The sequence below is a fragment of the Peromyscus leucopus genome, chromosome 15 (assembly GCF_004664715.2).
Source record: "Peromyscus leucopus breed LL Stock chromosome 15, UCI_PerLeu_2.1, whole genome shotgun sequence".
Taxonomy (NCBI): Eukaryota; Metazoa; Chordata; class Mammalia; order Rodentia; family Cricetidae; genus Peromyscus; species Peromyscus leucopus.
Window position 1 is genome coordinate 65277127 of NC_051076.1, and position 21229 is coordinate 65298355.

The 21229-nt window shown below is 38.2% G+C and overlaps 1 protein-coding gene and 1 pseudogene across 3 annotated transcripts in view; both read left to right on the forward strand.

Moving 5' to 3' along the window:
• The window catches only part of Dpp10 (dipeptidyl peptidase like 10), a 1509398-nt gene that overhangs the window by 1350610 nt on the left and 137559 nt on the right, over positions 1 to 21229 (forward strand). For all 3 annotated transcript variants that reach the window (XM_028883881.2, XM_028883880.2, XM_028883882.2), the window contains exons 6-7: positions 8264 to 8316; positions 8419 to 8500. In XM_028883881.2, the coding sequence (XP_028739714.1) occupies positions 8264 to 8316; positions 8419 to 8500 (135 nt within the window). The remainder of the gene's footprint in view (positions 1 to 8263; positions 8317 to 8418; positions 8501 to 21229) is intronic.
• Positions 5463 to 5561, forward strand: LOC114703152 (annotated as a pseudogene).

Sequence of the window (21229 nt, forward strand, 5' to 3'; positions counted from 1 at the left end):
ACCACCCTCTCTGAGTTATAAGCATGCGTTTTTGACAGTCTGTGAACACTAACATCACTAGGAAAAAAACAAGCCTAATAGAGAGTTTGAAAAGGCAAAGTGTTTTGAAGCCAGTTAATGAGTTTCCTTCTCTTATTACTGAGAAAGGAGGTTTCTCCTGCATCATATGTGTGTCTATTTCTTTGGGTAATTCTTCATCGGTAAAATCTACTTTAGTGTTTACTATGGTACTTGCCCATTCTAGAATCCAACAAATATTCTCAGAAGCCTACGCTGACATATTAGTTACAGTTTCTTTTGCTGTGATAAAACACCAAAACCAAAAGCAGCTTGGGGGAGAAAGGGTTTATTTCATCTTGCAGCTTGTAGTTCATCATTCAGAGAAGTCAAAGCAGGAACCTAGAGGCAGGAGCTGATGCAGAGACCATCAAGGTTGCTTCTTACAGTAGTTGCTCCTCATAACCTTCTCACCCTGATTTCTTATTGTACCAGGACTACCAGTCAAGGGAATCTCACTGTGCACAGTAACCTCCCCCCACCCCCATCAATCATCAACCATGAAAATTGCATCATGGCCTTGCTCACAGGCCAGTTTTGTGGGGACATTTCCCAATTAAGGTTCCCTCTTTCAAAAATGACTCTTGATTGTGTCAAATTGACATAAAACTAGCTAGCTCAATTTACTCTTTGTCAACTTCACATGCAGAGACATCACTATTCAACTATAACCTTTCCTTTCTCCTTTTCCCCAAGTTGCTTTTGGTCATGGTATCTTCTTGTTACAAAAGGAATCATAAGTCAGACAGATGGGTTTTCATGTTGTACTCAAAAACAGAAGGTACTGGGAGATAAATCTTATATTGAGTGCCACCACTGTCTGAGTGATTGATTGGCTTCCACTCTCTAGGCCTGTGTATGCTGATCAGGGTATTTGACAAATCAAGGTGATCTGAAGCTGGTGAATGTGGAGGTTTTTGTTGTTGTTACTTGTTTTTGTTTTCTTTGTTATTTCTATTTTTAGATTCTTTGGGAGAAATTTGTTTCTTTTTCTGCTGTTTTGTAACATGGAATAATGTTCACAGACTAATGTTCATGGATATGACATCATGAAGCTTGTAGGCTCATAATCTACACAAGTTGGTTGTTATTAGTAAAGTCACTGTTAGTTTGATTTTTAAAATAAATACAACCTTTTTCTTGTTCATTAGCAATTTTTATCTTACCACCTTGAATAGTTTACCACATCTGTGACTTATGAGTCAGTGCATGAGTACTTGGTGGTTCCTGTGCTGAAACCTAGAGACCATAATGCTTGCATTTCTTTCCTTATTGTAGCAAAGGAATGTAAATTTTGGAGTCAGCAATAACATTGGTCTAATCCTGGCTTATATGGTACATGTACACAATGTAATTTTATTTGCCCATGAAGGAAAATGAAATTTACAGGAAAATATCTGGAAATGGGAACTATATTAAGTGAGATAACCCTGATTCAGAAAGACAAATATTGAATGTTCTCTTCCATATGTGTATCTGAATTTCTACTTTTTATAGATGTGCACTAATGTGAAAGTGAGCATGTGTAGATGCCAGGAAACTAGGAAGGGACCAATAAGAGAGAAAGGAAGGAAGAACCTTTAAAGGAGAGGGTTTGGGAAGGTGATAGAACACGTCATAAGAAGATGGGAGTGGGGATCAGCAGAGGAGGGCCTAGGTGGTGAATCAGCCAGAACTGAGGATGTATGAAAATGTCACAAGGAAAACTTCTACTTTGTAAAGTAGTAAAGTAAATAGAATAAGGGTAGGAAGAAATACTGATGGGCACTAACTAGGGCTCCCATCATTTCCAGCTCATGTTTCCTTTTACCTGGTGTTTCAGGTTCACAAAGCCTCTTGTAATGGAACTTTTAAGGAGATTTTTGTAAAGCCATTCCTTACAATGTGAGGAACCATACTTACGACAGCAAATCCAGCTCCCTCATGGCTCCTGCTCTTAACATCATCATTAAAAAAAGGCTTTCAATAAACAAGGTCACCACTAACTCCTCTTCAAAGGTGTCTCTAGAATAAACTTGGGTGCATTCTATCACCAGCTTCCAAAAGAAACAGGTCCCTTTGTCCAGTCCTGCCTGCTTGCCATGTCATTGTCTTTCTTTATAAATGCTATTGATCCAGGCTTGCTTTCTCACAGTTCAATTTCCCTCGTTCTCTGGGTTGATGACAAATCCATAGTCCCATTTTAAATATTCTCTGGGCCATGAAAACAGCATGCAATTTATATCAATTTAGCAACTTAACTACAGTGCAGAGAAAGCTTTGGTAAGCCAAGATACCAACTCTGGTTCAGGCTCAAGTTACTCTACTCTCCACTTCCTTTTTCTTGAGAGTCTAATTCTCCTTGACGTGAATCCCCATAGATGTCTTAGGTAATAACTGATGTTCTAAGGGGAAGTGAAAGAAAAACAACTAAAGAATGAAGGGGCTAAAGTGTTTGATCTGATATATTAAATCATCTTTCAAACTGTGAAATCTGTTATCTTTGGTAATCACAATTATTTCATGCATAGTCCTGGCAATGAAATTTTGAGCATCTTTGTTAGAACTGGGATGTGATTCTATAGTAAAGTCCTTGCTTGCTCTGCCCAAGGTTTCTAGAGTTGTTCGGGTCAGAGCCTGGGCCCTGGTCATCCATGATAAATCAAGTTCACCCATCCATCCTCAATGTTCAAATTAAACAAATACCGGTGAAAATCAGAAAAAGTGGATTGGATGTATTCAGTTTGGTCACACTGGGAATACAAAATGGTTCATAACATCAAAGGTTATCTTTCTGGTCCTGACATGGGGTTTAAATAGAGGGTCAGAGTTACATATAAGTAAGTAGCCCTGATCAAGTCAGAGCATTTCCAGTGAATTCACAGGTTCTTGTATCCAGGTACAAGGACTTGGATGGAGACAAATGGATACTAGCTAAAGCATGCACAGTCTAGAAACAGATGGACTTTCAAGGAAGGAAGCAGGCTTGATTTAAGACAAAACTTAGCAACCCAAACAGGTCCACTGTACAAAGAATTAGTGGCTGGCTTGTAAGTCACATTGCATGTAACATTTTTTTAGGTTGTTTGGATTGCATGGACTTTGGGGCTCTTTTGCATTGTGCTCTGTCTACTACACATAGTTCTACATGTAATCTGTGCGTGCTTTAGTATTATAAAAAATAGGTCACCTACAGATACTTTGTAACTCTGTGCCACACTAGCGGGATTTAGGTGGCCTTATCCAGGGGTTCCCAGCTTTTCTCTTTTCTGACTGCTTTCTTTCCCACATACTTACCTGCTTCTGAACAAGGATCTCCCAGACCATCCCAGTTTCCATTCTATTCTACTGCCTTACTCACCTTAGGTGGTTACTATATAACTCCTCAGTGTGAACTTAGATTTGTCTTGCCCATAAAGAAATGAACCATGACTAAAAGCAAATGAGCTAAATGTTAATGAATACCAGAAAGATTCCTTAGTGGTCCTTTATTCTCTATGTAGGGTTGAGGCCTCCTAGGATTTTCCACCTTCAATACAATATAATACTAGCATGTCTCTTGCTACTGTTCTTGTTCAGCTCCTGTCTACCCAGGACCTGAACTTTATGGACTTAGCTTCTGATATCACTAGGAGGCACAATCTCACATAAAACTTGGAAATCCTCTGGCTCTTACAATCTTTCTGTTTCTACTTCTGCAGTAATCCTAGAACCTACGGTTTGAGAGTTGTATTATAGATGTATCCAGTGGCTCTACCACTCTGCATATTGATTGCTTGTGTGGTTTCCCCCCCACACCAATAGTCTCTCTTTAATGAACAAGAAATGTAATTATATTATAATATCAAAAAAAATTTAAAAAGGAATACAAGAAAGAAATATTTAAAGATATGAATGTTATTAAATTCAGGATAAGGGGAGAGCGTAGAACAGTGTCTTTCAGTAGATATTCACTAAAGACAGATACACTTCCCATTGAATAGTCTGCTTTTTAAATAAATCCACCCATTTTACAGATGGAAGGAGAGAAGGGGCACATGAGAGAGGGACAGAGAGAAAACACATACTTTCTGCCTTATCTGACACCTTCCATCTTATCATCCATATTCTATGTTCTACTGTAGGTATAAGATCTGATTTTAATTCTACAAAGTTATACAACACGTTCATGTTTGAGGTCATTTCAGGGAAATGGACATGTGGACATGCCCAGCCTTATGCATTGTGACAAAGGACACTGAACTTACAGAAAGGAGTTCTAAGTTGTGTACAATGCCAGATTTTAAGATATCTTAGAAACTTCTGGCTTTGTGGCATGTATAGATGGGATCAAAACCCTTTAATATTTCAACCTACTATAGCTTTGGAGACAAGTCATGGCTATAAACTAAAGATAACATAACAGTGATTTTCCATCATAACATGCTTACAGAAAGAAAGAAATGTTATAATGGACTACAAATCAAAAAAACATGTGTTTTTCCTGTTCTCCAATTCACATTCTCTGAGAAGCAGCTAAGAATTTTGTCTTATTTTTTTCATTTTCCCTATGTGTGTAGGAAGTAGGCATGTATGCATATGGATGATTAGTGTGAATGCTTATGTGTGCATGCATGTGTGTGTCTGTGTGCCTGTGTGTGTCTGTGTATGTCTGTCCATATGTATATACATGCATGGGAAGGCCCATTATGGATGTCAGAAATCATTCTCAATCAATCTTCTACCTTAATTATTAAGGCAGGGTCTTTCACCAAACCTAGAGCTCACCAATATGGTTATCTTTCCTAACCAGCTGGATCTGGAGATCCTTGTCTCCATCTTCTCTAGCAGGAATTATAGTAGTGCCACTAAGCCCACCTTCCATTTATATGAGTGCTGACATCACAGGTCGACTGATGTATACAGTCTACATTTACATGAGTTCCTGGGGATTTGAATCTGGTCCTCATGCTTACACATAAGAACTTTAGTCTTTGAACCATTTATCCAGCCCCCATCTACATATTTTAGATTCTCACATATGAGCTGGCAACCTCTAGACTAGATATTATAGAAAGAGGCCAACATTCCCTGGCTCTACCAACTCAAGTTTCAGTGATTATTTGAGTGGTCTGTTTTGCTCCAAATGTTAATGCATAGGAAATGTTGCTTGCATGATTAATGTGGGGCTAGAAACCTGGATACGTGTGCTGAGTGATCAGTGGCAGGGGTGAATGGCCACGTATACTGGATGATCAGAGGTGAACGGCTTCTTTGTACTCATAACATAGTTCACAAATTTATCTTCCGTGAAGAGCAATTGCTCAGTTGACAGGTTGCTTTGGTGAACAGAACTCTTAGAGATAAAAGATGTTGACAGAGGCAGACATATTTCTCATCTCTTTGTCAGCTCTGAAGTGATATCTACAGTTTCAAGCTAGAAGTCAGTGCTTTTGTCAGAATATATGCTAAAACTGGTATGATGCAGAGAATATTAGCATGGTCACAGTGTCAGGTTGACATGCAAACCCATTTTAAAAATATATTGGAGTTAGGGGTAAGGGAAGTGGCTGAGTTGGTAAAGCTCATGCCATATAAGCACGGAGACCTGGATTTGTTCCCCAGAAACCACATAAAGCTAGACATGGGGCTATAGAGATCTTTCAATGGCTAAGCATACTGGCTGCTCTTTCAGAGAATACAGGTTTAGTTCCCAGCACTCACATGGTGGCTAATAACCACCTATAACTCCAGTTTCAGGGAATCTTATAACCTCCATGGAAATGACAATGCATGCACAGTGTGCACAGAAACACATTCAGGCTAAATATTAATATGCATATACTAAAAATAAATACTTTTAAAAAGGCTAGAGAAGCTAGCATTTGCCTGAAAGCCTAGTGCTGAGGATGCAGAGACAGGAGGATCTTTGGGGCTAATTGGCCAGCATAGCTTAGTAAGTGAGCCCTGAGTTCAGAGACATTATCTCAAAATACAAAGTAGACAGAGTTTTTTTTTTTCCAAGTTGAAGAGCAACTGAGGGAAAAACCTGAGTTTGATCTCCAGCTTCCATGCACACATGTGCAAGTTCATGTTCAATCACACACTTGCATGCAGCCAGCCATACACAGAAATAAAAAAAAAATCATAAAACTTGCAGTCAGATACATAATTTTATTGAATATGTTGGTAATGTCAACATAGATAAAAATAAACATTACTTTTGTTCTTTTAGCTCTCAGAAAAGGAAATCTCAGATTTGAAAAATGATTCCATAAACAATGGATGAACAAAGCCTCAATGAGAAACGTTAGTGAATAGGGAAATTGGGGTTTTAGAGGGAAAAAAAAGGAATATTTATACTACTTTGCAGAATTTGCAGCCAATTTGTTTAATCAAAACTATTATGATAATGAAAAGAAGCAGAGGTTTTACTTCTGTGGGTTTTAAGTGACAATATTAAAAATGTCTGTACATTGCACCCTCAACAGAGCAACAAAATTCCTATTGTAAATGTAAACTAAAAATGCAAAGTATCAGCGTAAACCCACAAACCAATAATATTTCAAAATAGCAAGGCAAGTTAGGGATTTTTTTCTCTAGCTTAACAAAGCTTCAGGAAGAAATAATTTTCCATGGGATAGAACCCCCTTCATCATTACTTTCCTAATTTATCCTTTTCATTTTCCTCCAGATTCCTCAGTTTCATCATTTCAAGTTAGAAAAAGACAGAAATCCAGAGACAATTTCATACTATGTACCACCCTTCTGTGTGTAAGGTTTCAGGGTGCCCTATTACGGATGCTGTTATCCTTGGGAAAAATAACTTTTAAAAAGAAAGTGTGTGTGTGTGTGTGTGTGTGTGTGTGTGTGTGTGTGTGTGTGTGTGTTTGCGTTTGCGTTTGCATGTGCATGCATACATGAATGCAAATGCATGTGTACTCTATGGCTGGATAACAGGAGGTTAGTAAACAGCCTCAGGTGTTGGTTCCTGCCTTGCACCTTGCTTGAGACAGGATCTATTGCTATTCCCCACTGTCTATGCCAAGCTAGCTGGTGACTGAGCTTCTGGAGACTGCCATGTCTCTGTTTTCCATGTTACTAAGGTCACACTGGGATTGCAAACGTGCACTACCACACATGGCTTTAGGTGCATTCTAGGGAACTAACTTCTCATCCTCATGCTTGTGTGGCAAGTGCTTTATGAACCAAAACATTTGGGGAGAACACTAAAATAGCTCAAGAAGGAGCTGGAAAATGGCTCAAAAGTGCAGAGAGCTTGATGCTTTTTCAGGGGATCTCTGTTCAATTCATGACACCCTTGTGGGGCGACACACAACCACCTGTAACTACAGTGTTGGGGGATCCAACCACTTTTATGGCCTCTGGGAGTAACTGCACTAATGTACTCATGCTCCCACAGACAAACCTGTGTATACATAATTAAAAATAAAAATTTAAAAATTCTTGAAGGTTACTAAGCATTAACTAACTATTTAATAAAGCATAACTGCAATGGCAAGAAAGTACTAACCTTGTTTGATTTTATTAGCAAACGCTTTTACAAAAAAAAAATGAGTTCCTTCCTTTCAGAAAGATTGTTTAGCAAGTATTATCTGGGTATTGTGTGTAAGCACAACACCATGTAGTTAGGTAAATTTGAGAAAGTTGTTAAGTCCTGTATCTGGGAAAGGTAGGCATGCTTAAAATATTGATATAATTAGGCCTATGCCATAGAGAGTGAAATATATTTCAAAATAGTGTCAGTAAAAGCAACACAAACAGGGTACATCCAAAGAAAATTTCTACCTCAGTTAAGGATACCCTAACTCAAAAAAAAAATCAATAAGTTTAAAACAACATACATGAAAGATACACAGAGAAAATGAATTTAATTCTATCTCAAAAAAAAAGGGCAAAAAAACAACAAGAAAATAGAGATGGCATCTGAGGAACTAGTGCCTAGTTTGACCTCAGGTTCCAAAGGGTCAGACACACACACACAAACACACACATGAATGCACTCACATATACACACACAAACAAACATACACACAAAGATGCAGGATAGGCAGAATAGATAATAAAAGATATGTTTTCTGGCTAAAAAGGCATAAAACACAATAATCACCTTAATTGGAATATTTCATATGTCTTACATTTTCCCTAATAGCCAATCTGTAGAGTGCATTAAGATCAATACTTTCCTGAAAACAATGATTGATTACTCTATTCTTTTTTATTTCAGATTTTTCATTATTCATTTACCGCTTCATATTTGATTTACAACATACACACTGGGTAAGTCCTTTGCTTTTCTGGGTTTTATGAGTCACTGTCAGGCTAAGTTCTCACAGACCAGACGTCAGTTTGCTCACGTGAAAATATTTACATCTTTTCAAGGGAAGTGTGGGAGTTGAATCCCCCAGAAGTCGAGGACTCAGTATTGCAGTATGCAGCCTGGGGTGTGCAAGGACAGCAGCTGGTAAGCATGCTTTCCCCCTGACCCTGTCCAGTGAAGCTAAATGTAAAGTCTTTACAGAACTCACTTCCGTGTACAATTTATCCTGCAATCCTTGAAGTTTTTCTAAGGTCCTCTGGATTATTTATCTTAAATAAATATTTCTTTGTTTAAATTATTTATCTTAAATGGTTTCCTAAGAGTATATCAAATGAGGATTGGGAGGTAGCTCATTGTGTAGCTGAGTAGCATGTGGACCTCAGTCTGAACTTCAGCAGCCATTCAAAAGCTGAGTGTCATGGTATGCTCATAACCCCAGCCCTAGAAAGACACACAGGTGGATCTTTGGAGCATCCTGGCCAGCCAGTATGGCCCACTCAGTCAGTTCCACCTTCTATAGAATATGTTTTCTTAAAAAAAAAAAATGGTGACTGGAAATGGCATCCAAGTTTGATCTCTGGCTTACTATACACACATTTGTATATCCCCTGCCACCTGTGCATGTGTGTGAGCACATACACGTGTACACACACACACACACAAACACACATAAAAGAATGTACCAAATGACACTAGTAGTATTTGCTATTTGGCCAATTTGAAAAGTGTTTAGCAGCTACTAGATGATCAAACCCATAATTAATAAGAAAAACAAAAGGAAATCTAGGATATTAAGCCTTACTTCCACACAATTCCCACACCCTAGTGTTGCCAACTGTTTTGCAAAATTTATAATGAAATTGTTGATTACTAAAGTATTGGAGGCAGTAATATTTGACAGTCATTTGTGTATTTATATACTTATTTTGCTGTTGTTTGTCTTTTGTTTGATTTTTTTCTGGTTTTTGAGATAAGATCTCACATAGGTCAGTCTGGTTTTTTCAACTACCTATGTACACAAGGATGACCTTGAACATCTGATTCTCTTATCATCACCTCCTGAATGCTGGGCTCGCAGGCATATACTACCACACATGATTTATGAGGTACTGGGAATCAAATACAAGGCATACCAAGTGAGCACTGCTGTGGATATCGCTCTATATAAATAAAACACTGATGACCAGTGACCAGACAGGAAGTATAGGCGGGACAAGGAGAGAGGAGAATTGGGGAAACAGGAAGAAGGGGGGAGAGACACTGCAGTCACCGCCAGGACAAGCAGCATGTAAAGACGCCAGTAAGCCACCAGCCACGTGGCAAGGTATAGATTTATAAAAATGGGTTAATTTAAGATATAAGAACAGTTAGCAAGAAGCCTGCCACGGCCATACAGTTTATAAGTATTATAAGCATCTGAGTGATTATTTTATACGTGGATTGTGGGACTGCGGGGTTTGGTGGAACCTGGAGAGAAGCTCAGCAACAAGCACTGTACTAACTGAGCCTCAGCCCAACCCTTAGTACTATTTTAATTAAAAAAATGTTTATGATTTATGTGTGTGTGTGTGTGGGGGGTGCACATGCATGCCAGGTGCCGTGCACCATACTTGTGTGTAGAGGTTAGAAGATAACTTGTGGGACTCAGTTCTCTCCTTCTAGCATGTGAGCCTCAGGAATCTTCCTCAGATCATTAGGCTTGGAGGCAAGCACCTTCAGCCAAGAACCTTCTCCATGTCCAAGGATGTTAGTGTTTTAGTTCTTTTCTAATACAAACATGGAAGACTATAGAGTTCTCTAAATTTTTCCCAATCCTTACCTAGTACACTTGATAATAATGCTTTTGTAAGATTTGATTTCGCTTTCCACTGTGAGGTCTCTTTGCAGATGGATTAAGTTGATAGTTATTTTTTAACTCACGGTGGTACAGAATCAGTTCTAACACCCACTTGCATTATTTAGAAGCGTGTCTACACAATGAATGTGACCTGACCTTCATGCTTTCTGTGCTCAATACACAACTTGATGAATGTGTTGTATGGAGAATTGTGAAGCTTCCCCAGTGGTGGATGCCTTTCTCTACCGAGTCTGTTAGAACAATCTCAATGATTATATCCCTGCTAATGATGTTGGGTGTGTGGTGTTTCTTTGGGTGCTGTCAATTTTACATGATAGAACTAAACTATGCTTTCAAGAGTAAGGGGATTTTAAAATGATAATTATATCTAAAATGGGAAATTGAATTCATGATAATTTAATCAACATGTATTTATCTTATTTACAGGCCTAAGTCTAACCTTTAGAAAGTCTTTTAATTGAGTTTAGAAACATCTAGATGTTTTAAAAATTAAAATGAATAGTTCAACATTAGCCAGATGGGCTGAAGTATGTTTCTCATTTTCTGTGCTCCTCAATTTCTTTATTAATAAAGTGAAAACATCTACATTATTATATCATGATAAAATTTTGAATAATACTATTTCCTTCAACAGGCCACCCAACATTGTTGTTTTTATAAATAATTCATTACTCCATTTATAAATTCAAGAAATCATTTCTACTAAGTTAAAAAAAATGAAATGGCACTAGCAACTTAACAAATAGGCTACAGAAAAGCAAACAGATTTCAACTGAAAAAATAAAAAAAAAAATCTTCTCAAAATGAGTAAGCTTGAGATGGGATGGGGTATATGGCAGTGGCAGGTCATTTGACCTTGGTCAAGACATTAATTTATATTGGTATCTCATATTTACCATGGCTAAATAAAATAAAGACTTTTAGCTTTGCCTTCAAGCCTTAGTCATGTATAATACTATATTATTTTAACTTTACTTTAAAAACAAGATTTTAATAGCTTTATTTTTGTAAGCATGAGGATAACGAATACTAAGGAATAAGGCAGGTTGAAAGAAAAGTGAGGGACCCACATCATTTGTTCATTTTTTTAAAATCACAGTGTGGTACCCAACTGTGCTATGATACATAATCACTATTACTGACAGGTAGACTTTTGTGGTGATTTGGTGGATGTATTTATTCCCTAAAATGGAACCTGAGAGTTAAATGTAATGTTTGAGGTACCTGCTTAAAATGGAGAATCTTCAATTTTCTGCATTTTAGCATAGTTTAATGGATTTATGTGAAAGCTAGATTCAGCAAATAAAAGGCTTACTTTAAAATATCCAGAAATGCATATGCAAGTATAATAGTCGCTAAATTGTATTTCACAAATAAATCCTGCAAAATATCCGGCATTCACTATATTTTTTTACATTAAATAGAAGACTTTTTTAACTTTTATTGATTCTTTGTGGATTTCCTATCATGCATCTCGATTTCACTCACCTTCCCATCCCCACCCCTTTGCCCTTGCAACCTCTAGCCCCAAACAAAACAAAATTTAAAAGTATGGCCGACAACAAAACATAAAAAAACCAACAATAACAAAAATCTCAGTGTGAAAGCTGTAGTGTGGCCCATTGAGTCACACAGTATACCCCTTCATCCATACATCCTTCACTGCAATGGATCATTGGTCTGGTTCAAGGCCTTTTGCTTCTGCTACACTATTGATACTGGGTCCTCACTGGGACTCCTCCTGGATATCCTGTTGTTGTCCTGTGTCATGGAGATCCTGTAGCTTTGGATCTGCAAGTACAGTACCTTTACATGCCCCAGCAGTTCATAGACGAGGTGGATGTTGGGATGCTCTAACTCATAACTCTGTTTCTGGACCAGGGTGGTAGTTAGATTTGTCAGCCCACCAGCTTTCCCTCAGTAAGTGAGTTTAATAAATAATTATGAAGCAAACAAGCCAGTGATTTAAAATGAAAATGGAATTCAGTTGTCTGGATATCAATGTCATCCTTGTAGGTTTGCATTACCCCACAGATACTTAGAGAATCTTAGAAACAAGAAAAAACAATGCCTTTACTTCTCCCTTGTAAAACTGTCTCTAGAGTCAGGCATTTTTTTTTGTCCCCCAAAAGTATAGAAAGGTGACAAGATTGCCTGGGAGCTAGGAACAAACATGTCAGTTGCTTTCAGAGGAAACATATGATGGAGGCATTTGTGTATAACCACAGGGCCCAGAAGCAGGAGGTGGGGAGTAAGTAGTGTTAAGAGGAGGTGGGAAGCAGGTAGTGTTAACAGGAGCTGAGCAGCAGGTAGTGTTAACAGGAGGTGGGAGCAGGAAATGTTAACAGGAGCTGGGCAGCAGGTAGTGTTAAACAGGAGGTGAGCAGCCACCCAAATCTCAGTGCTCCAAGTTGGCAGTGTGAACAATTGTGCTAGCCACTTTTTTTACTCAAAGTCAAAATCAATGAAATTCTAGAACCTAGAAACAAGATAACTTCATGTTTCTTGAGAATCCCTAGAAATTCTTTCAAACATTGGCTAGTTTTGGTGACATTCATTTTCCAAGCTTGGAAGTATGTCTCCACTAAAATAATGTCACTTTGGTATTGTCAATGAAGTAGTACTAATTGTTTGGTTATTTCATAATTCTCAATAATTAATTTTTCTACCTATTTCCAAGACAGTCATTAAAAATGTTCTTCTGGGTTCTCTTGAGAAGCTAAGGCAGCATGGTGAGCTAAGGTTAGTTGGTGGCTATCATTATTTCTCTCACCTCCATGGCTTTCACCCCTGTATTTGGCTTTGTGTTTCTTATTTAATAAGACTGTTTAGAAATTCACCCACAGGGTATAGACAGTCATAGAAAAAAAAAAGTAGTTTAAAAATAATAGTAAAGGAGACAGGCCCGGCGGCAGAGACAAGCAGAAGCAGGTAGGCCCACAGCGGTGGCGGGTCGCAGATGTAGACATGGCCCGCCGCGCAGAGAAACAATGGCCAAACAAGGGACATAAAGGTCCTGCAGCAGCTGGCAGAGACATACAGGCCCGGTGGCAGAGACAAGCAGACACAGGTAGGCCCACAGTGGTGGCCCGCAGAGATAGACAGGCCAGGCGGCGACAGGGATATACAGGCCCGGCAGCAGCCCACAGAGGTAGATGGGCCTGGCAGCAATGCCTGACAGGGACACACAGGCCAGGCGGCAGCCGGCAGAGACATACAGGCCCGGCGGCGGCAGTCCACAGAGTCAGACAGGCCTGGCAATGACGGAGACAAACAGATGCAGGTACGTCCGTGGCGGGGGCTGGCAGAGGTAGACTGGCCTGGCAGAGGCAGTTAGGCCTGGAGTGGAGGCAGGCAGGCACAGCAAGCAGTTGGCGAAAACACAGTCACAATAAAAACCAGAAACAGAGCTATTACCCCGCTGAAGAGCTAGTGAAAACAAACTCTTAATCAAAAGATTGGAACAGGGATGCCTCTAACCGCAACACCCAGGGAAGAAGCTATCTCCGTGGGATAGAACCAGAATGAATCTGAACACTCTGTCTGAGGACAACCCAGGGCCCAGCTGCTGATCCTGTGAAACCCAACAACTTGGAGGTGTTGGAGAGACTATCCTGCTCAGCTGAAATCCATCCGGAAGAGGATTCAGATGCCTACAGTTAGAAGTCTGAAGAAACAAGATCAGCTGAGGAGTTGACGAATGAACAAAATGTGACCTGGTAACACAGAAGAAGGCACTGCCCAGCCACCAAACCAGATCACCAGAATCATAAATATATACTTCACTGACAGAGATCAGCTGCCCCTGAAGAAACAGCCAAATAGCACCATTTTAACCAAGAACTCCGACTAAACCAAGACTAAAAATTAGAACAAGAGAGGCACTCTCAGACACAGACACCACCTGCACCGAGCAGAGGAAGAGATGAGTAGATGCCAGTGCAAAAATACAGGCAACAACATAAAGACCTATATGACAACATCAGAACTTAGTGATTCTATACTTGCAAGACCTGAACATACCAAGACAGAAGAAACAGAAGAAATCAACCCTAAAAATGACTTTAAGAAGATGATAGAGGCCCTTAAAGAAGAAATAAAACATTCCCTTAAAGAGGAAATGAAAACTTCCCTTAAAGAGGAAATGAAAAACTCCCTTAAAGAGGAAATAAAAACTTCCCTTAAAGAGGAAATGAAAAACTCCATTAAAGAGGAAATAAAAAACTCCCTTAAAGAAATGGAAGAAAAAACGAACAAAAAAATGGGAAGAAATCAAAGAAAGCCAAGAAAAAGCAATTAAACAGATGAAAGAAACATTACAAGATCTGAAAAATGAATTTGAGACAATAAAGAAAATACATGCTGAGGGAATGCTGGAAATAGAAATCCTGACTAAATGAACAGTAACTACAGAAACAAGCATAACCAACCAATTGCAAGAGATGGAACAGAGAATCTCTGACACTGAAGACACGATAGAGAAAATAGATTCATCAGTCAAAGAAAACACCAAAGACAAAAAAAGTCATAACACATAATGTCCAGGAAATTTGGGACACCATGAAAAGACCAAACCTAAGAATAATAGGGATAGAAGAAGGAGAAGAATACCAACTCAAAGGCACAGAAAATATATTCAACAAAATCATAGAAGAAAACTTTCCTAACCTAAAGAAAGAAATACCTATGAAGATACAAGAAGCTTATAGAACACCAATTAGGCTGGATCCAAAAAAAAGTCCCCTCGCCACATAATAATCAAAACACTAAACACACAGAACAAAGAAAAAATATTAAGAGCCGCAAAGGAAAAAGACCAAGTAACATATAAAGGCAAACCCATCAGAATAACACCAGACTTCTCAATAGAGACTATGAAAGCTAGAAGATCATGGACAAATCTTATGTAGACATTAAGAGACCACGGATGCCAACCCAGACTATTATACCCAGCAAAACTCTCAATCACCATAGGTGGAGTAAACAAAATATTCCAGGATAAAACCAGATTTAATCAATACCTGTCCACAAACCCAGCCCTACAGAAAGCACTAGAAGGGAAAATCCAACCCAAAGAAGCTAAACACATTCATGAAAAATCAAGCAATAGATAATCCCATACCAACATACACCAAAGAAGGACAACACAACACAACCACAAAAATAACAGGAATTAACAATCACTAGTCATTAATACCCATCAATATCAATGGTCTCAACTCACCTATAAAAAGACACAGGCTAACAGAATGGATAAGAAAACAGGACCCATCCATCTGCTGCATACAAGAAACACACATTAACTTCAAAGACAGACACTACCTCCGAGTAAAGGGCTGGGAAAAGGCTTTCCAAGCAAATGGACCTAAGAAATAAGCTGGTATAGCTATCCTAATATCTAATAAAATAGACTTCAAACTAAAATCAATCAAAAGAGATCAGGATGGACATTACATATTTATCACGGGAAAAATCCAGCAAGATGAAGTATCAATTCTAAACATTTATGCTCCAAATACAAAAGCATCCACATTCATAAAAGAAACACTACTAAAGTTTAAAATCGCAACATTCAAACCCCACACATTAGTAGTGGGAGATTTTAACACACCACTCTCACTAAAAGACAGATTCTACCAGACTGGAAAACTTAACAAAGAAATAAATGGACACTATACAGATGTTATGGCTACAAATGGACCTTAGTAGATAGTCTACAGAACATTCCATCCTAACTACAAAAAGAACTATTATCACCTTCTGATCTCAGACACTCTACTATAGAGCTATAGTAATAAAAACAGCTTGGTACTGGTATAAAAAACCGAACATACGGACCAATGGAATCGAATTGAAGACCCTGACATTAATCCATGCACATATGAATACTTGGTTTTTGACAAAGAAGCCAAAGCTATACAATGGGAAAAAGAAAGTATCTTCAACAAATGGTGCTGGCATAACTGGATGTCAATATGTAAAAGATTACAAATAGATCCATATCTGTCTACCATGCACAAAACTCAAGTCCAAGTGGATCAAAGACCTGAACATAAATCCAGTTACACTAAACTTAGTAGAAAAGAAAATAGGAAGCACTCTTGAACGCATTGGCACCAGAGACCATTTCCTAAATAAAACACCAACAGCACAGACCCTGAGCACAACAATTAATAAATGGGACCTCTCAAAATTGAGAAGCTTCTGCAGGGGAAAAGACACAGTCAATAAGACAAAAAGACAGCCAACAGAATGGGAAAAGATCTTCACCAACCCCACATCTGACAGAGGATTGATCTCCACAGTATATAAAGAACTCAAGAAACTAGACATCAAAATACTGAACAGTCCAATTAATAAATGGGCTAAAGAGCTAAACAGAGAATTCACAAAGCAAGAATCACAAATGGCTGAAAAACATTTAAAGAAATGCTCAACATCCTTAATCATCAGAGAAATGCAAATCAAAACGACTCTGAGATACCACCTTACACCTGTTAGAATGGCTATGATCAAAAACACCAATGACAGTCAATGTTGGAGAGGATGTGGAGCAAAGAGAACACTCCTCCACTGTTGGTGGGAATGCAAACTTGTACAACCACTGTGGAAATCAGTATGGTGGTTTCTCAGAAAATTAGGAATCAAACTACCTCAAGACCCAGCCATCCCACTCATGGGCATATACCCAAGGAATGCTGAGTCACACCATAAAGATACATGCTCAGCTATGTTCATAGCAGCACTATTTTTTTAATAGCCAGAACCTAGAAACAACCTAGATGCCCATCAATGGAAGAATGGATGGAAAAAAATGTGGTACATATACACAATGGAGTACTACTCAGCAGAGAAAAACAATGAAAGCATGAAATTTGCAGGCAAATGGATGGAACTAGAAAAAATCATCCTGAGTGAGGTAACCCAAACCCAGAAAGACAGTCATGGTATGTACTCACTTATAAGTGGATTCTAGATATAAAATAAAGAACAATCAGACCACAACCCATAGAACCATGGAGGCTATATATATAGCATGGAGGTCCCTAGGACGATTGTGGCTTATAATAAATTTTGGTTTTACTCAATTATTGAAAAAAATAGCCAAATGAATGGAAACACATGAACTATGAACCAAAGGCTGAGGGGCCCCCAGCTGGATCATGCCCTCTGAATAGGTGAGACAGTTGATTGGCTTGATCAGTTTGGGAGGCAACTAGGCAGTGGGTCCAAGTCCTGTGCTCATTGCATGAGTTGGCTGTTTGAAACCTGGAGCTTATGCAGGGACACTTGGCTCAGTCTGGGAGGAAGGGACTGGACCTGCCTGGACTGAGTCTACCAGGCTGATCGCAGTCCTCGGGGGAGGATTTGCCCTGGAGGAGGTGGTAATGGGGGGTCAACTGGGGGTAAGCGGAAGGGGTGGGAGGGGGGAGAATAGGGGAACCCATGGCTGATATATAGAACTGAATGGAATTGTAAAATAAAATAAAATAAATAAATAAAATAAAAAAGAATACACTAATTGCAATAAACATCAAAATTATGAAATGTAACAAATAACATCGGAAATAATGAAATGTTATCAATAAATACTAAAGGAAACCTAAAAACATAATAATAGTAAAGTCTTTAAAGAGAAAAGTAAAATAATAAAAAAATAAGCCACATAGAGATAGAAAATACAAAAAAAAAAATGTTTTGTCCTTTGCATGCACATGGTGCACAGATATGTTTGTAAGCAAAACATCCATACACATCAAATTAATATTAAAAATTTTTAAAACTAAAAACAAAACAGATAAATAATAATTATAGGTTTCCTCATGAAAATCCTTCATGAGTGGATCTCACATCTACTTACTACCAAGTAACAACAAACTTAAGAATAGTACTTATTTTCTATGCGAATTTATTTTCTATTTTGCTTACCTTTACTTTCTTTTGTGAAAGAATTAATTATTATTATTTTTGATTAAGTATGAATTTGGGGATGCAAGCATGCACATAGGGGTGCAGGTGCCTTCAGCAGCCAGAACAGTCTGGAGTTAGAGGAAGTGGTGAGTCTCCTAACGTAGATGCAGGAACGGAACTCAGGTCCTCCAGAAAAGAAGTGCTCACTCTGAACCACTGAGCTGTCTCTCCAGCTCTTCCCTTTTATGTTCTACATAACTCATTCCCTCATCACTGATGAGGAGCTAATAGCACTGCACTTTCCCTCACTTGGTATTTAGTACGTTCATAAAGACATGAGGCTCTCCAAACAATACCTGCTATAAGTGGTTAAGTTGTTAATTTTTATTACTATTTTAAAATTATGAAAGAAATATCTTATTGAAAAAATTTTTAATTGAATTTTTGAATTCTGTGGGATTTTAATGCCAGTAGTTTTGTGGGAACTAGACAGTTCTTCAGATTTTTACAAAAGCATTCTTAAAAGCCTTTTATTAAACATTTGAAAAGAAATAAATATTTATCAAGATTATATTTTTGCAGATGTAAATATGAATTCAAATAAAGTAAAAGACATGAGCCAAAAATGGCTAATGGTGAATTTCATATGACTATGACAGGCTTTGTCAATATGTGAGGCTATCAGCAAACTCAGCAATGTGACTTTATGACTGGTATGCCAGTGCCATACTTTAATTAGTTATGGATTCAATAAATTGACGAGTCCTGCACTGTGTACTTACTTGGGAATAATTAATTTCTGATCCCTGGTTTTCATTTTCTAATCTTATTCGCTATAAAGAAAAAACCAAAATCTTGGTATGCAGAAGACAAGAAGAGAGAGGCACATGATGTGTGTGATAAAGAGGGTTTAGTTTATGTTGGTGCTTCATTGATTGACCAGGGTCTTCTGTTGCATTACTATGATGGAAGAAATTTTGGATGTGGCCAGTGTTGCCAGGAAAATACCTTAGAAGCAGCAAAAGCATACATGTTCTGTAAAAGATGGTGAATATGCACACCATTTTAGCTGCAGTAAGTGTTTAATTAGAAGAAACAGTATGGAAGAAGACTCTGGAAAGAGAGAGGGGACAGAAGAAGCCACAGATTTCTGTCTTCCCATTTAGGCAAACATTATACTAGCAGACATGTAATTATTCAGATGTTTAGAATCTGAAAGTATGAACATCTGTAAGAAGACATTGGTATAAGCTGTAGTTAATTTTGATTGATTTCTGCTATTGGCTGGACAGAAGATCTCTGCCTTATGAGTGGCAGGCAGAAGTATATATATGGTCTTGGAGCATGCCTTGAACATATGCGATCCAATGTGAACAATGGCATCTGAAATCCAAATGATGAAAATTTTTTCTTAGTACCAAGTACCACTTCAGTCTGAAGCTGCATACACCAGCATACACAGCCATCATTTCAGGCTCCTGACTACCACTATTGAAAGCACTCTCTCTGTCAAGTTAAACTTCAGGAGGGTGGAAGAGCCCTTGACTTTTAAATATTGTGCTTCTAGGTTGAGAGGATGGTTAGCTACTCATGCTAGTGTGTGGAAGACAGGGCTTTAAGCAAGTCATAGTGCAGAACACTAATCCAAAAGATTTGGTTATTGCCTTAAGTGGTAGATTAATTGAGAATGGCCCCTAAAGTCTTACACGTTTGAATACTTCATCTATAGTTGGTGGAACTCTTTGAGAATGATTAGAAGGTATGGTCTGTTAGAGGAAGTGTGTCATTAGGGATTGGCTTTGAGGTTTCAAAAGCCCATGTAAAGTGGTTTGAATAAAAATGTCCCCATAGATTCATATATTTGAATGCATAGTCACCAGGAAGTAGCACTACTTGAGAAGAAATAAAAATTATCACTGCAGAGCTGCTCTTAATACTAAGTTGTTTTGACCCATTTTGATTCTTTAGACTGTTTTTTGTGTCTGTATTCACTTTTGTATTTGATCAATTCCATCCTTCATCTTAGTCAAACTCACTGAAGACTAATAGTTTGTGGATCTTTTATGTATTCCTTGAAGCACAATAATTTTCTCTATTGTCTTAGCTAATTTTCTTTGCTGTAATAAAATACCATGGCCAAATGCAACTTAGAGAAGAACGGGTAAATTTTAGCCTATGATTCAAGAACAGGAGAGCCCATAAAGGGGAAGAAGGCATATCAGAAGCAGGAAGCAGAGAGGTCACATTTCATCTGCACATCGGAAGCTGAGAGAGAGAACAGGAAGATGGGCAAGCCTATAAAGCCTTGAAGCCTATCCTTCATGGTGTGCTTCTTTCAGCAAGACTCCAGCTCCTAAAGATTCCATAACTTCACCAAATAGCACCCCCAATTGGGGACCAGGTGTTCAAATGTATGAGCCAGTTGGGGGGGCATTTATCTTTCACTATTATGGCATCTATTGTATGTTTATTCTCTGTTCTATTTGACTCTGCTTTAAGATGTATTATTAACTTTTAGTTGATAGTTGGAAGTTTAGTTTTTTTGCTTTTTTTTGTTGTTGTTTTGTTTTTTATGGTTTCTAGGGTTGTAAAACTGGATTGTTGATCTGAGATCACTTTTGTTTTCTAATGTGAGATTTAGTTGAGACCAGGACCTGGTGGCACACACCTGTAATCCCAACTCTTGAAGGATAAGGCAGAAGGATCAAGTGTTCAAGTTCAGTCTGAAGTACATAGTGAGACCCTCTTAAGAAAGGTATTAGTTGTTTTTGGCTTCCTCAATGAAAGTTCAAAGCTTGTGGATATATATATATATATATATATATATATATATATATATATATATATGCCTGTATTCTAAATTTCTAAATTTTGGCAACTAAAAGATTTGAATCTGGAAAGGAAGTCAAGTGTTGGAAGGAAAAAAGCAGAGAGGGGTAGAGGTTGCTTGCTCCTTCTTCTTATAAGGTATCTTAGTTACTGTTTTATTGACATGAAAAAGCACAATGACTATGGCAGCTTACAAAAGACAGCATTCAACTTGGAACTTACAGTTTAAAGGGTGTTTATGACCATCATGGCAGGGATCAGCAGGCAGGCATGGT